The 17,344-nt window shown below is 41.1% G+C and overlaps 1 protein-coding gene across 1 annotated transcript in view; it reads left to right on the top strand.

The window, feature by feature from the left end:
• The window catches only part of UBE4B (ubiquitination factor E4B), a gene marked incomplete at its 5' end in the record, with an annotated part of 31,797 nt that extends 18,337 nt beyond the window's left edge, over window positions 1-13,460 (top strand). The window contains 14 exons of the mRNA XM_017743962.1: window positions 3-49; window positions 996-1,194; window positions 1,415-1,553; window positions 3,797-3,896; window positions 4,605-4,732; window positions 5,093-5,191; window positions 5,595-5,830; window positions 6,561-6,687; window positions 6,981-7,125; window positions 8,198-8,332; window positions 8,689-8,880; window positions 11,090-11,264; window positions 11,707-11,853; window positions 12,175-13,460. Of these exons, the coding sequence (XP_017599451.1) occupies window positions 3-49; window positions 996-1,194; window positions 1,415-1,553; window positions 3,797-3,896; window positions 4,605-4,732; window positions 5,093-5,191; window positions 5,595-5,830; window positions 6,561-6,687; window positions 6,981-7,125; window positions 8,198-8,332; window positions 8,689-8,880; window positions 11,090-11,264; window positions 11,707-11,853; window positions 12,175-12,233 (1,928 nt within the window). The remainder of the gene's footprint in view (window positions 1-2; window positions 50-995; window positions 1,195-1,414; window positions 1,554-3,796; window positions 3,897-4,604; window positions 4,733-5,092; window positions 5,192-5,594; window positions 5,831-6,560; window positions 6,688-6,980; window positions 7,126-8,197; window positions 8,333-8,688; window positions 8,881-11,089; window positions 11,265-11,706; window positions 11,854-12,174) is intronic.
• Window positions 13,461-17,344: the final 3,884 nt, after the last annotated feature.

Below are 17,344 nucleotides of genomic sequence, written 5' to 3'. Positions count from 1 at the left end.
CTACATGGCAGCTGTGGTCAATGCCAACTTGAAGAAGGCCCAAATGCAGGTAAATAAAGGGAAATGCTCTTCCTCTGATTCATCCATCCACAAGTAGCCCTAGATGGCTCATGCAGTGGTGGTCTGGAATGGAGGACAAAAGAATTTTGAGTGCCTGCTGCCACAGGCAAGAAGTCCTGTCTTCTGTCTCTGTCCGTTTCAATACATTTTCCATTTCTGAAATTAATCTGTTTTACCTATTTTAGCAGTTTACTTCCTCTCTTAGAACTGAGATGTCGCTTCATTAACAGAGCTTCTAGATTACATGTTCAAAGCTTTGTACTTGCCCTGCCCCATTTCTGAGGGCACCATTCCAACTGACTGTTTAACACACTGCTTTCCCAGCTGGTAAAGTGCTGGGCTTTGTATGGTGTCTGTAAAAGGAGCAGGGCAGATACGGAATGGCCTGGCTCCAGTGAAACCACAGGGATGGGATTTTGGCATTGTTTAACCAATGCATTGCCCTTGTTTCCTGTGATAAAATCTGTGCATGAACTGAAGCTGTTCATTGTTGTCTCCACATTTCCTTTTCAAAAGCAAACATTTGGAACCATTACTAGAAATATTTCTGTGAAATTACAGTGAAGAAGTAATAGAAACTACACTTAAGATAAAACTTAGGAACCGAAGCTCAGCAACTATTTGAAACTCTTTGTTGTTGTCTATATCAGTGGCAGACCATTCTTGAAAGAGGCCCTTTTAAGCTCTTTTAATTTTGTAGATTACTTTCTGCTTGTTTTTACGTGTTTGCTTAATGTTCTTCAGTGACTACTTGAACCATAGGGAGGGATATGTAAGTTAGTAACTGACCTTCCCATTGCCACAAGTCTCCTTACGCACAGCCACGGTCTTCATAATTTCTCCCCTTTCTTGAACTTGCATAATTCATTTATTGAAGACTGTCCCCCTGTACTTCTCAGCTCATGTCTTCAGCCCTTTGCTTTCTCACCCCACAGACAGATGATCGTTTGGTGTCTACAGATGGCTTCATGCTCAACTTCCTCTGGGTACTGCAGCAACTAAGTACGAAGATAAAGCTGGAAACGGTTGATCCCATGTACATATTCCATCCCAGGTGTCGAATCGAGCTTCCCACAGATGAGACAAGAGTGAAAGCAACAATGGAGGAGGTTGCAGCCTGGATTGCTGAACTTTGTTAGTACTCTTACTGAGATATGTTAAGCATTACTGTGCCTTCTGATATGGAGGTACATGGAAGTACTTGATTCCAGCAAAGAATTCCCTTTTCCTAAATCCCTTTTCTTGATGCTATCTGCTTTTCCTTGTTTTAAAGAAAGTTGAATTCAAGGTCTCACCCTAGATAAGACAGTTCATTTTTTAATTTATTCACCTCTACTTCTTTTTTGTTTTTTAGACAGGGATCCGTCTCCATTTTCTGAGCCGAAATTCCCCACGGAATGTTTCTTCCTCACCCTGCACGCCCATCACCTCTCCATCCTGCCCAGCTGCCGTCGGTACATCCGGAGACTGCGGGCCATCCGGGAGCTCAACAGGTTTGCAGCCGGGGGTTTGGGTGTGGCTGAGGGTCCTGGCAGGCTCCCGGTGTCCCCCTCTCACCACGGCAGCAAGTCTGATAAACTACATGAAATCACAATGACAATTTAGGTGAAACTGTCGCTGAGTACAGAACACCTCAGCTTTTCTGTTGCCCTGCTGCTTTTGGCCCTTGGGGATTTTTGGGTGTGTTGAGGACTGTGGCTTGAATCAGGAGTTCATATAATAGTGAGATGGAGGGTGTTGGTTACACAAGGCAGCTCAAGTTGGTGAGAAGACCATTCTATTTAAAAGATAACTCTCTTCAGAACATTTTAGGATTCATGACACTACTTAACACTGTTCATTATAACTGATCTGTGGTGTGGTTGGTGGGATGTGGGCATCAGTGCCTCAGGCTCTCTGTCAGAGCTGGAGGAATGCATGTCAGGTTACGTGTCTGATAAATAATCAGGTCACTGTGGAGGTGACTTGTGATTTCAGAAACAAGGCGTTGTGAGTTGTGCCTGAGCTGTTTTGAACATCCCAGAAGATATTTACCTTTTCCCCCTCAGCTTCTGAGACAGGGAAATTTGCCATACTCTTGGGACAGGGGGGAGAGAAGCCTTCAGCAGTGAGCTCTTAATATTGTTGTACAACTCTTAATATTATTGTACATGTAATTCAGCATATGGTTTACTGTTTTAAAAATGATAAATACATTATGATGCTAACATGAACATACTCCTGTTTTCCATTTCTCTTGGCATAAACTCAAATAGACTTTTACAGTTGCTAAACCGTGAAGAATGCTCTGTTAAAATTAGAACAGATTTTTGTATCATCAGTATTTTCCATTGTTTATTATTGCACTCATTGCATTTTGGTACATGTTCCTTGGCAGTAATGCCATGAGTTCATTACAGGATTTTTGGACTGCATTTGAAATGATTTAATTTTTAAAGCACATGCAGGCCAAGAACCTGGGAAGTAGCAGAGAGCAGAGCAGGGAGAGTCAGTATATGTTAAAGGAAAAACTATTTTCCTATGAACAGCATGTGGATTACTTGTAAAAAAGCCATATGTTGGCTTGAAAAAGGAATTGCTGCTTTTTCCTTATTTAGAATTGTTTTACAGGAGTTGCTGATGCAGCAGTCCCCATCCAACGGTGCAGAGTGTAGAGCTCTTGGCTTTACTGACAGCAGTAGGAGCTTAGGCTTCAGCATTTTCCATGAATTGCTTAGTTGCTTGCAACACTGGGAAATGTCTTTAGATCTTGTTAGTAAAGAAATTACACTGGATATTTGTCTGCTGTAGGCAGAGATTGATGTGGAAGAGAATTTGTGTTTAGAGAAGGGATGAAAAGGGACTGTATTCATGCAGTTCAGTGTATGAGTTTTGTTCTAATCAGCTGCACTTCCTAAAAAGGATTAAGATATGGGAATATGTAGAATTTTTTAAATGCAAATAGTGTGTGTAATGTACATTTAAGTTCTCTTTCTGTGGGGTGGCGTAAGATGATGGGTAAGGAAGGGAAGGAATATCAACCTGAATATTTTGTGGTCCTTATACCAACAGGGAGACTGCGGACTATTCGCGTACTGAACTCCTCTACAAGCCTGAGTTTTCTTGGGAGTGGAGCATGAGAAGTGTAGAACAAAATTCAGAGAAATCATTTGCAGTAGTAGAAAGGGGGAAGATACACAGGATATAGACCTGCAACATTCTTCTTTCTAACAAGACTTTCTGTTGGCCACCTTTTTCTTTCCTTGGCTGATTTTGTCTTCCATTTTCCTTTTTGATACTAGAAGAGGAATAAACTCTCTGTCTCATTAACTGAACCATCCTTTCCTTGTGTTAAGGTTTAATTTTCATGGCATCCTATTAACCTTACTTTAGAGTGACCATAGACTTCAGTGTGAAAAAAAAGCAGTTTTTTTTTTAAATACAGTGGAGAAAATTAGTTTATCAAGCAAGATAGAGCCCTTGTGTTTCATCCCTTTGGTGTGTCTGACAGTCATGGGTGTTGGAGCTAGTGTATGTGGTGCCTCTGAGTTCTGGCTGTGCAGATGTTCAGTCTGCATTTACAAAAGCAACTTATTTTTCATGTTATGATGATGGGTAATTTCTTTGAAGATGATCAGCTTTTTTCCCCACTTGTCCATAGTCCCTTGGTTTTTAGCAGATAAGTCAGTTAAATGCCTTGTGCTGGCAGCACATTTCCCCTCTGTCATGATAACCAGTTCCTGCATCTGGTTTTCAGGACTGTTGAAGATTTGAAAAACAATGAAAGTCAGTGGAAGGATTCTCCTCTGGCCACCAGGCATCGAGAGATGCTGAAACGGTGCAAGACACAGCTTAAGGTTTGTAAGTGATTCAGTTCTCAACTAAACGCTTTGGTAGCCTGTGTATTGACTTTGTGTCCTAATGTTTAAGTACAACTTCTCTCTGATGCTGCTTGAAAATGGTGGGTTTGAACCTCTGACCCCTGTGAGTGCTGCACTAGATGGTGGTTGTGATACAATATAACATCAATGGTGAATTTAAGATTCAAAGTAACACCAATAGGAAAATTCTGTGTTTTTTAATTGGAGAGACACCAAGCAAAGGGACTGTGCTTTGTTCAGCTGTGTGTGCACAGTCCATGCACAAGCAGGGACTCTCAAGTCACTGATCTCACACAGAGTTCCTGCAAAGATGAGTAAACTGGGGTGCTCTGTTTTTTGAAGGCCTGTTCTGCTCAGATCTTCCTCATGGAAATTGGCACAAATTTTTTGAGCTGTAGACCAAAATGGCTTTAATCACACATTTTCCCACTTTGATACCTTTGTTACCTCTTTCATTGTTCCCATAAAGCTTGTGAAGGGCACATCTGTCCCTGCAACTCTAAATTATATTTTACTTGCTGTGTTGGGGCTTATGTGCCCTGTTTTCTTGAAATAAGAGTGTATTGTAAGAAAAGACCACTGTATAATTGTTGTGATTCTCAGATGTATTGATTGTCTTGGAGAGGCTTCACATTCCTTTATGTTGTCTTGCCCTGGATTAGTTTTTGTGTGCATGTTCTGCAGAAACTGGTGAGGTGCAAGGCTTGTGCAGATGCTGGTTTGCTGGATGAAAACTTCCTCAGGAGATGCCTGAATTTCTATGGCATGGTGATTCAGCTGATGCTTCGCATTCTTGACCCTGCCTATCCCAAGTGAGTGTCAGGTTGATCTGTGTAAGTGGTATCAAAGATATTTCAGATCGTGTTAGATTGCTTACTGAATTTAGCAGTTCTAGAATTATTTTTACTTACAGCATCTGCATTACGTGGTCGGTGATGTACATCCTTGCATGGAATATGTGTGTTACTCAGAGTCTAATGTTCAGTTGGGTTTTGGGGGGCTCCCTCAGGTGTGTTTGGTACCCTTGAAGTACTGACATGAGCTTTTTAAAAAAGTCAGTTTCAAATTTTTATAAAGGGCTCCCATAGAAGAGTTCCATAAGGAAGCACGTGCCACTTCCTGCTTAACGTTGCTGGTTTACTGTCCTGTTTGTTGTCTCTTTTGCTTTACAGCGTAAAATTGCCTTTAACTCCTGAGGTTCCGAAAGTATTTGCAGCATTGCCAGAGTTTTACGTGGAAGATGTTGCTGAATTTTTATTTTTTATTGTACAGTAAGTAAAGTTATATTTGAAGGTAACTTGTACTACCACTTTCCCCATTAGCAGGTGGCACATGCATAAATGTAGGGTGGAAAAGTAGTTTTCTAACTTATCTGCAGTTGATGTTCTGGTTGTTAACAGCAGCCATAAGGTTATGGCATGGCAGCATTGCTGCAGCTATAATGCATAGATGGCTCCACAGTCCCTTCTAACCTAGATTTATCTTGGAAGAAAGTAGAAAGTTCTTTGGTTCTCTCCCCAGGAATTTTCTTTATGGTTTTCAGTGAGACCTTTTGATCTTCTGATATGTTAAATCATCACTAGAATAATATTTTTAAAAAGCCATAGCTTAAGAAGTAGAACATTAGGGGTTGGCGTTTTTTCATTTAGTTTTTCCTTCTCTCCTTGTTTCCAGATATGCTCCTCAGGTGCTGTATGAGCCCTGTACTCAGGACATAGTGATGTTCCTTGTTGTGATGCTGTGCAACCAGAACTACATCCGAAATCCTTATTTAGTAGCCAAGCTGGTGGAAGTGATGTTCATGACAAATCCAGCTGTTCAGCCCCGGACACAGAAGTTCTTTGAAATGATTGAGAATCACCCTCTCTCCACTAAGTTGTTAGTCCCCTCCTTGATGAAGTTTTACACAGGTAAGTGCTCTGTCTGTGGATCACTGAGTGCACAATAGTATTCTAAGGCCAAAGGCTGTATTAGCTGTTGTAACTATTAAAAAACCCAAACAAACCAAACCAAAAAAACCCAAACAAACAAAAAAAACCCCCCAGATAGATCTTGAGTCTTGTGAAGATGAGGCTTTATTGCTCAGAAATGGGGGGAAATAGCATTAGATGGAACCTTAAGCATTCCAGTCCTTTCACAAGCTGTTGTGCACTGACAAGTCCAGCAGTGTGAATTGATGGGACAATTGTTTTTGTGATCTTTAGATTCCAAAATTAAAGCTTTTGCTTTGCTTCTAAAGGAATATTGGGATTTTAAAACTCCTCATTGTAGTTTTGCTAGTCTGTAGATTTGGGTGTTTCAGAAGAGTTTTTGCACCCATAACAAAAACAAGTATTTTTGTAGCATACCCAGTTTTTTTAGTGAGATTTTAGGCTGTGGGATGAAGATCAGAGTTGAATAGAGCAGAATGTTTTGGTTTCTCAGGGTTTTTCTTCAGAAATGAGGTTGGGTCTAGATTAGAAAATGTATAGGGCTGCTTCTTTTAATGGGAGTTAAGATGGAGACTTCTGAACGGGAATTGAATTTCATCTCTTAAAGTTTCTGTGCGTGCTTCAAGCTCATAACATTGGAGGCAGTAGGGAGAGGTCTTTTGCCAGTGAATCCTGGTGGGAATGTTTTGGGATCTGTTGTCTTTTCCAGATGTGGAGCATACCGGAGCCACTAGCGAATTCTATGACAAGTTTACAATCCGCTACCACATCAGCACCATTTTCAAAAGCCTCTGGCAGAATATAGCTCACCATGGTACATTTATGGAAGAGTTCAAGTGAGTAAGAGGTTGTCTCAGGCTGCTTCCTGTTGTGCAGGCTGCTCAGGCAGGGACCTGAGGAGGTCACTGCCATTGGGAATGGGTGATGCTGCTTTCCATTGTATCTTACATGGCAACCCCTTCCAGTAGAACTGGAGTGTTTCTAAACTGAGCTCTGGACACCACAATCAACTTGGCTTGGGGAATGGGATCGTTGTTGGAAATATACAGTGCAGGAGTGTTTCTGGGGTTGCAGTCTGCTCTGCACACCCACCTGCTCTGCCGTGATACCTGTGTTTCGATGTTTTCAGCTCTGGGAAGCAGTTTGTTCGCTACATCAACATGCTGATAAATGACACAACTTTCTTGCTGGATGAGAGTCTGGAGTCCCTAAAACGTATCCATGAAGTGCAAGAGGAGATGAAGAATAAAGAGCAATGGGACCTGCTGCCCAGGGTGAACAGAGCTGTTTTTCAAAGTGCCCTTTACTTATTTTTAATTCTCCAATACAAGACCACTAAAAAAACTTTTTTATAAGGGGCAGCACCAAAGAGCTGCTTATGAGAAGCAGTTGTCGATGCTTTTTCTTGCTGCCAGTATGGCCATGGTCACTCTGGATCACACTCTGCAAAAACCATCATTCTGCCTAGTTATGTTGTGGCTGGCAAAGAGAGTGGTGTGAAGTGGATATAGTATAAAGTTTCAAATTACTCTGCACTTAATTCTAAGTGGAGAAACCGAGACTTTAACCTTCCTGAAGGAGGTTTGGGAAGATGCTCGCCAGTTGAATTGACTTCAAGGAATAGAAGCTTTTATTCTGTTAATGCATTGGTCCTTGGTAGATTCGATGCAGACAATTATAATCCTGTACCTCAGAGCTTGGCCTGATTAGACAGTAATTGTGTGTGTTGACCCACCAATGTCAGGTATTTCTATTTTAAGGTTATTGATTTAAAAAAAGAAAAAGTACAAAAGGAAAAGCTATAAAGATCTTTGTTAAATGTATTCTGGTTTGCTCTTCTGAAGCCTTTCTTCCTGTCTCTGCCTACCAGCAAGGTAAAGCCATTACTGTAGTTACAAAATGAGCTGGTACATCATCTACAGATTGTTCCACTGGGGAGTGTTTATTATTTATGATGGTGCATAAATTAGAGAGAACCTCATTTGACTCTCAGATCCCAAGCTCGTTTTGAAGTATTGGCATTTGGATGGAAAGGAAGCATAATCCAGTTCTGCAGCTGTGAGGAGCAGTTAGAGGGTGTAAACAGACTCAATAACCACGGGGGCTCGTTATGCTGTTTGCATTCCTTCTTTAGTGTTGCAGAATTCTGGAAAATTGGTGTAGACATTAGTAGTAGGTGATAAAAGTGAGCAGCTGTACCTTAGATTAAAAGATTTCCCACATCTGTATTTGAATTACTGTCTGTCCTTTTGTCTAGATCCCCTTAGGAATGTGGCTGTAAGGTTTTGATGAATGGTCATGCAGGAAATTCCTTGGAATTGTAACCACTCTGTGTTTATTTTGTAGGATCAGCAACAGGCCCGGCAGTCGCAGCTGGCTCAGGATGAGCGTGTGTCCCGTTCATATCTTGCCCTGGCAACAGAAACTGTTGATATGTTCCATATCCTTACCAAGCAGGTCCAAAAGCCTTTTCTCAGACCTGTAAGTCCTGCTCAGATTTAAGTTGGTTCCCTGCTTCTCTAACATCTCTGGATAGTAACCTGGAAATGTTTGGTAGCACTTAGTCTCCATTCTCTTCCCCTTTCTCCATCTCATTAAAATCTAATTGCTGTTGAGAGCATTACCTGAGTCACTGAGATGGTGTGATCCTTCCAGACAGCAACTGTTTGCATGACATTTTTTAATGGCAAACATGCATAAAGAACAGATACTTCCTGCAAGCCTACCAAATGAAAATTTTATTAGTTAATAATTCCTGATCTTGCTGTGTGCAAATCTAGCGATAATCTTTATCACTGCCTTCACACTGTGATCTGTGTTTTACTTTGCTCTCATAGGAACTTGGACCACGACTGGCTGCTATGTTGAACTTTAACTTACAGCAACTGTGTGGCCCCAAGTGCCGTGACCTGAAAGTTGAAAACCCAGAGAAATACGGGTTTGAACCAAAGAAGCTGTTGGACCAACTGACTGACATTTATCTGCAGCTGGATTGTGCTCGCTTTGCTAAAGCAATTGCTGATGATCAGGTGAGCTCCAGAAAGATGAAGGAGAAGGGCAAAAGCGCTGTGGACAAACAGGACTTCGCAGAACATTCTAGAAGCGTTTCATCTTGCTTGTGTGCTGCCAGCCAGTTTGTCTTACATCCCTGCAGTTTGTTTTCTTCCAGCAGGTCATCTCTGTTCATATTCTGTCTGCTCTTTGTGGATGGGTGTTCCCAGTGCTTTGCAAACGTGTAAACATACATAAATATCCATAGCACTTCACATGCATGGGAAATTTCATGAGCATGATGTGCTTATTTCCTACAGACTCACTGTAAATTAGCAGAAATACTTTGTCCCTTTGCAGGTGGGAGAACTGAGGCACACTGAGATTTGACTCCCTCCCCTTTCCTCATCAAAACAGGCAGAGCTGGGACCAAGAGCCTCCTTTAACAAATCAAAGTTCATTCTCTAGATCGACAGTTTCCAAATTGTATTCCCTCTGAAATCACTTTATTAAATGGCTGTGTAATAAACTGACAAAGCGCAGCATGTATGAGACAATTAACAACACCTTTGAACTCCTCATGGTAATATTCAGAGCAAGATAAGCTATTGCTTAGCTCTGTGTTCTTGTAAAGTTGTCAAACTACTGAGTCACATCTGTCCATGCCCTTGTTTCATAATACAAACTTTTCAAAGTATAGAGGGGAAAAATTGTTCACAGCAGCTACTTGAGATGCTAGTGGAAGCTGGTTTACAGCACATGAAGCTGTTTGCGTGTCTAGTGAAGCAGAGGTATTGGGGTAGCTCAAGATCATTTTTCTGTAGTTATTTAAATTCTGATAATTGCAGATAATACCAGTAATGCTTCTGAAACAGACCATATGCATTTGCATGTGCATAATGAATATTTTTGTGCTATTCAGCATATATGAAATCATTCATCATTCATCCATGCCAGCCACAGCAAATGCACAGACTGACGTAGGGATTCAAAAGAAGGAAGCCTGTGGGTATGAGAACTGGAAAAAAGCTTAATTAACAAAGTGGCCCTTCATAAAAAAGGAGTGGGGGGAGTGACCAGTCTCTTGGAAACTGTCAGTGACAGGAAAGAAATACCAAGGAAATGTTCGGTTGGTTAATGGCTACTGGTATTGGGAGAAAAAACAAAACAAACAAAAAGTTGCTTGATCATGGCGGGATCTCTCTAAAGCATTTTGAGACATGTCCCATTTGCAAATCCCAGCACGTAGGAGAGGGAATCTGCAAACGTTTATAGAGCCCTGGGCGTGTTGCCATCGTTCTGTTCCCTCTGAGCACGAGAAAGGAGTTTGGGTGGGCACTGTGTGTCCTGCGTACTGAATGGCATTTCTTGGTGCAGTGTGGTGCAGATGAAAGAAGTGGGGCTGTGTTGAACCCTTTAAAAATCCCAAGGGAAATAGAAATCTGTGAGACCTAGTGTGTTTTGTTTTGTCATATATATCAACCTTGCACTGTAAAGTAAATAACACTTTTTATTAAAAGGTTTATGTGAAAACATGACATTGTGAACTTAAAAGAAAATGGTGTCTCTATAGAACACAGACAGCTACAAAAGTCCTTCCCTAACTTTCTTTTTCATATGAAAGTAATGCTTGCTTCAGTCGCATTTGGTCTCTCTGGATATTCCTACTGCACTGGGTGGCAAATCTCCAGCATTCACTCTCTCTCAGCTGTCTTGCTATTTTTGCAACATTGTGGGGTGGGTTTTATGTTAGTTCTTGTTTGGACTGGGAGAAAGAATCACTTCTTTCCCAGTACTGCCCTGCACATTATCAGAGAAGTTAAGAAATTTCAAGAAAAAAAAAAATCATTTTGTGCTGTATTTTCAGCTAAGACTTGTGAGAACAAGAATACAGACAGGAGAATGGCAAGACAGATGTTTTGTCTAAGAACAGTCTTAATGATTATAGTCAGCCTCTCTGAGCATCTTTCTCACTTTCTTTAGGTGATGTTGCCTGGTTTTTTTTGGTCCTTAACAGTTCTACAGTGGTGATGACTAGTAAAAAAAAAAAATCTTAAGTCTACCCCAAAGTTGACATTTTGGTGTTAGATGAGTGCTACCTACATACTGTTTGCTTTGATGTAAGGTTGAGGTTTCATTGATCCTTCCTTCTGCAGTTTTAAAAATGCATTAATTATCTTTAGTATTTGCATGGCATGTATGGATACTACGACTCAGCAAAGTTGTTTTTTTATGCTTTGCCTGTAGAGGTCCTACAGTAAAGAGCTCTTTGAGGAGGTTATCTCCAAAATGAGGAAGGCTGGAATCAAATCTACCATAGCAATAGAGAAATTCAAACTGCTGGCAGAGAAAGTGGAGGAAATTGTTGCCAAGAACGCCCGTGCAGAGATTGATTACAGCGATGCTCCGGATGAATTCAGAGGCAAGTGGAGTCTTCTAAATCCTCACTATCTAGGAGAGAGGGATTTTGTTTGTTACATTGATTCCGTATGGTAATAGAAACTATATATTGTTTATGAAGCCTTCCATCCTGCTGTATTTCAATGATGTAGTTAAGTAAATACAGAGCTAAGAGTTCCTTTGGTTTTCCCTGAGATTGTACTGTCCAGTCCTAGCCATGCTTTGCTTACATGTACTTGAAAACAGTAACCCCTCCTCTCAGTCTGAAAATAGGGTGACAGCAGTGAATGCTTAGTTCCAGGTCAGAAAGGGGAAAGTGCTATAAAGATTTATGTCCATTTAACTCTCTATAACTTCAGCAGTGTACTGGGGACCCTGAGTAGTGGTTCTGTACTGTGGGTTTATGGGGAGATAAAATTTGTAGCTCTTTCCTCACTTTAATGAGGAGACCCTTGTGCCCTCAGATCCACTTATGGACACTCTGATGACTGACCCCGTGAGGCTGCCCTCTGGAACTATCATGGACAGGTCAATCATCCTGAGGCATCTGCTGAACTCTTCCACTGATCCTTTCAATCGTCAGACGCTGACGGAAAATATGCTGGAACCAGGTACCGTGGGACAGCTGGCCCTGGGATGGGGGCTGGGGGAAGCAATTTGTGGGCAGGTGTGTACTTTCATAGGACACTGTGGAGGCCCTGTAGAGGTAACAGTTCTTTCATCTCAGCTTGCACAGAAAAGCTCATTCCTTCTGCTTTCCCTTTTTCTGAGGGGAAAAAACCCTCACACCCTTGCTTTCATAACTAATGGGCTGAAAAACATGATGATATGTAAATGAGAAATGGCTGTTGGTCATGAGGGACTTTCTTATAGTACTATTACCAAGTAATTTAATCATTCTTTTTTCTCTTTTTTTTTTTTTACCTTACTAGTGCCAGAACTTAAAGAGCAAATCCAAGCCTGGATGAGAGACAAGCAGAATGACCATTAAAAATTCCCTTGCAGTGCATGCCACCACCAATGGGCAGAGCAGGGCATGGGCTGTTCTGGCAGGAGTGGAGCAGATACACTTGGGAGCTGTTGATAGGATTGGCACGCCCACGGCACCGGCTTGCAGTAGTGACCAGGAGCATGTGGACGAGGAGAAAAGCAGCTTAATTCTTGTACATATATTTAAGTGATAACGATGGTCAATAACATGGAGGACAGGCTAGGAAGTTATGTTACAAACTGTCCTTCAATATGTCACATTTTGGAGTTTTTACAGCTGAATTATTTTAGCAGACGAATGGATCAGGGCAGCATCCCTTCAACCTTGTTTTTTACCGCCAGATATCCGTTAATTTGATTGTGGTTAGAACTTTGGACATTTTGCTGCTAAAGTAACTTTTTTCTCGTTCCCTTCCTTTCTTTCTGTTCCACCCATCAAACCTGCACTGCTGTCTTTTTCTTTTGTAATGCAAAAAAATACAAATCCTGTGAAAATCAAAATCATTCCCCTGCCCTTAAAAGAACATATTTTGTGCGATAACTGTGCCTGCAACAAAGTGTTCATCTTGGGATCGTATTTTTATATTACACATATTTGCCTATTTGGTTTTTAATTGGTGTTAGACACAAGCATAATTTCAAAAAAGCAAAGGCTTCACACATGGATTTTAATTTCCTTTCCGTGAGATGTCCCTTTCCTTTATGTTGATCAAGATGCTCTGGTACTTGTGAAAAGCCTTGAGATAGAAATATGTTAAAACAGCTGCCATGAATGAGATGCTTGGGAATACCAGGATTTCAGTGACTTTAAAAAAAATAAAATACATTCTTTCAATGCTGCAGATCTATGCTAACTGACAGTTCTGAGCCATTGGAGCTTGTCCGCAGAGAGCAGATACTTTTATCCTTGGAGGCTGCAGTTTGGGGCAGGGGTCATTTTTTATGTTGCGTACCAATTTGTATCCATGGCTTGGCCTTACCAAAGCAGAAAGGGTGCAGGAAATGTAGAATTACGTTTTTAAAAAAAAAAAAAAAAATTCACAAACATTTTTATATTACTGCCCCCTGCATATGATACTTGAATTTCCTTTTTAAAAAGGATTTGAAACCACAGTGTTTTAAAATTAAGTTGGAAAAAAAAAGGTTGTTTTTCTTTTATTTGTTTTTTGCCATGTCTTCTGTTCAATTCCTGACTCTCTTGAACTACAATAAATGATACACACTCGCACAGAATGTTTCCTTGGTCTTTCTTGTAAGAGTGTCAGTGAAAATATAAAAATTACAAGTGATTGGGTGTCTTTGTTCAGGTTTGTTGATAGTGATTTAGGATCTGGAGATAACTTAGTAAATTATGTGGAAATTTTCTGTGCACACAGATACCAGTACTACTTTAAACTCAAGAATGTTCCCAAGCAGGTGACACTGAGCACCTACTCATAGCTCTGTGACAGCTGGTGACAGCTCCAGGGGGATTTTTGGTGAAGTTATACAGAATCCAGTGTTGACCTTTTAGGTGTGCAAATAACTCTAAATTATAAAATGTGAAAGTACAATCGTGGGCTGGGTTTTTTTTGTTTGTTTGTGGGTTTTTTAGTGGTGCTTCCTCTTACAGTGTGAATGGGTATTTCTTTTCTCCAAGGATTGGAGGAAGGTTCCAGAGCTTCTGTCTGCCTGGACTGCTGCAAAAACTGACTGGTTTTATAGTTATAATCTTCACTCCTTCCACAAATTCAAATCCCCCTCTTCTTTCCTCTTCATAAGTCACAGATCAAAGCCTGCTCTGCTTTTACCTGCAGGCTGCCATTCAAGCATCCAAACCCAGCACAGGTTCTGATGCGTTCTAGGTTGTGGTGAGCTGTGTGAAGAAATTACCTCTTCTTTAGTGAAGAGGTGATTTCTTTCTATAGAAAGAAAAACTCTGACATGTTCAACTGTCCTCTCATCATTAAGGATTACTGCATGAAATCTCTAGAAATGTCCCAAAGTTTATACATTGATGAATGACAACTGTTCAGTCGGGAATATGTGTTTTTACTGGAGATGATTAAACTATGGCTTCACATTATGGGGTTTTTTTCTGCGAGTCAGTATCATGTATTACTTCTATTGACAGACTATAAAATGAGTATAAAATGAAAATTCTATAGTTTTGGGTTTTGACAGGAGGAAATAGAAATATTTTTGGATGTTTTAATCAACACAATGCCCTTCAGAACCTGAATTTATACTTATTCTGCCATTGTGTCAGACTCTGACCTGAGGAATATAAATAGCGAAGTGCATTACTGAAATGTTTTGTCTAATTATGGCATACGTCTATCATTTGAAAACTTGTCAATGCAGATATTACACAAGACACAAAGGCTTGACATAAGTGGCCAAAACAATTTTATCTGGGGCACTAATATCAAGTATTTCAGAGGTGTGAGCTCAGACAAGTGTTCTCCCAAATTCGGCATTCGTGAGCAGAATGATGAAATGTGTTTTAGTACAAGCAGCTGAAGTGCCGTTCTATTGTGTCTTGCCACAAAAGTGTATCAAACCCCTGTCTTTAAGTGGATAGTGGACATTTGAGTAGCTGAAAAGCAAAGCTGAAGCTGGATTAAGAATCAATCTCCCACAAAAGGTTGTGTGACAGTTGTTAGTTTAGTTAATTTAATGCTACCTGTAGTTTTTTGTGATTGCACTTCCCCTCACTAATACGTCGTTTACCTTTTTCAATCCAACTGTAACCTCACTGCAATACAGAGACCTTATATTAGAGATCACAGAAACTGTGGATGGAGTTAGGTTTGACATGTCCACGTGTGTGCAGAATATGAACGTCTCTGAGCTGTGAACGGCTTACCCCAGCAATGGCTAACTTACACCTCTGTTACCAAGTGTGCTTTCCTTGGAATTTTGAGGTTATATTGTATCACTGGTCTCTCCTTGTCCTCTAGCTCTACGCCAGAGACAGAGAACTTCCTGGGGCAAGTGCTGATGCTGTAGCAATACAGTTCAGGACAATTGATTCTATTATATCACAATTTATACTTATGTAATGGCCCAATTTACATCTCCGTCAGCTCTTCCCTGCTGGCAGCAAGGGCACTAATGCTGTTCATAGTGGGATGACAACGCTGCTGTCAGTCAGCGAGGGATTTACTCTAGCAGCCCCCAGGAGCATGGTAGCACAGTGTAACTGTGCCCTTCTCCCTGAGCTTACACCTGCCCTCTGCCCTGCATTTAAACCGGCTTCCCTGGTTTAGGTGGTGTATCTTAGTGGTTGGGGTAACCAACTGCGTTTCTCTGTACTAATAAATGCAAGAAATTGCTACGTTCATTTTCCCGGTGTAGTAATGCTCAAGGACACTTTTCTTGAGCTGAGACTCTTCATCCTGTGGCTTTTCTTGAAAAAGAACATCTAAATTCTAGATTTAAGTGCACATATGCTTGCAGGGAATTGAAAGTTTCTGCTCTTTTCAGGGCTGTGTGGTGTTGTCAGAAGATAGAGTAAGAATGGTTCATTCCCTGTAAGGAAATAGACTCAAATTTTTTAAAAACAGGATTCACAGAACAATACAGTGGAATTCCACTTGAGGATATTTTTTGATAATTCTGAATTACTCAAGGATATCTGGCTTTCAAAAATGATCTTGAGAAGACCATTCTAATTAAACTGAGCTAAAATGCTGAATTCTATACCTTACTGTTTTCCGTCATGTAACTTGATATTCTCGCAGTGTTTCTAGCAGGCTTTTTCAAGACTCTCTGACCAACAACAGAATTAACATGCGGGAGCTGTTCTGCGTGAGCACTCCCCAAACTTGGGCATTAGACTGATGCAGGAACTGCTGTTCCTAGGAGACACTACACAAACTTTGCCGAAGTAAAATTAATCACAGTGTCTGTTGCCGTGGGGGGTTACAGCATGCACCCAGTATCCGGGCAATTTGCAGGAGATTTTGAAACTGGTTTGGGTTTTTTTGAGGTGTTCTTGCCCTTTTCTTTGCAGAGAATAGCTGACCTAATTCTGCATAGATCTAGGAAGAAGTTAGCACAGTTACACCACACTAAAATCACCATTAAATCATCTGTCCCATCAATAGGAAGTGTTCCAAAGTTCAAATAATGGTATTTTCTAGGACGTAGGAAAGCCACCTATTTTTGATTTGTTGTTTCTGCTGCAATATTTCCCTAAGCCTCCTGTTCAGCCATGTATTCTTTGGCTTCTACATTTGTTGTCATAACTGCAGATGAGACTGGCAAGGGGGAATAATCACTTTCCACCACACAAAGTAAAAAATAACTAATTCTCCCAAAAATCTGAACCTTAAGGGGAACATAAGCGACGCAGTAGAGATTAACATAGCTAATAGCCAGGAGGCTGTGAACAGAAATAAACCTTGTTCTGAAACTAGAAATCTCAGGTCCTGAATGTTCTCAACATCTTAAATGCAATTTGTATATCATGGTGTACTAAATATATGTAATTAAGGCATCTCACGTAACATGATTTTCTTTAAGACGCTTATAAGCTTCAACATGAGCAAGTTTCTAACAGCCGAAATTACCAAGTTACTAATGATAAGGAGGAATTTAAATCTGAATTATTGCTACAAAAATAACATTTTGCTATGAGAATATGCATGAAATTATTGAAAGTATGAGAGTTAATACAGCATCATTGACTAAATTGAATCATTTTCCTAAATACACATTATGAGGTCTAAAAAAATAACTCGGGCTGCTCAAGAAACGTTTTGAAGAGAGGGAGGAAGGATAACTAATCCCTCCCCTCTGAGCTATCACCCTTAGGCCTAGTTTAGGATTCCAAATCCCACTGAATCACACTGGGTCGGGAGCTGGGGAATTCGCTACCTCAGACACCGCGTTCCGACAGCGGGAGCGCACCTGCCCGGCCTCTCGAGCCGCGGCCGCCCACAAGCCGCGCATATTACGCTGTATCCCAGCCTTTTTTAGCACGAGTGTCCGTTTTCCCGCACATCACTCGGTGTCCGTGCTTTGTGCTCGCCACCAGCGCCCATCTCCCCTCACGGCCCGGGGGACGCGGGCGCCGCCGCGGGGCGCGCACGGACACAACGCCGCGGGGCCGCGGTGCGGCGGCAG

Source organism: Corvus brachyrhynchos, unplaced genomic scaffold (genome assembly GCF_000691975.1).
Source record: "Corvus brachyrhynchos isolate BGI_N302 unplaced genomic scaffold, ASM69197v1 scaffold68, whole genome shotgun sequence".
NCBI classification, from domain to species: Eukaryota; Metazoa; Chordata; class Aves; order Passeriformes; family Corvidae; genus Corvus; species Corvus brachyrhynchos.
This window is presented reverse-complemented; position numbering and strand designations above follow the sequence as displayed.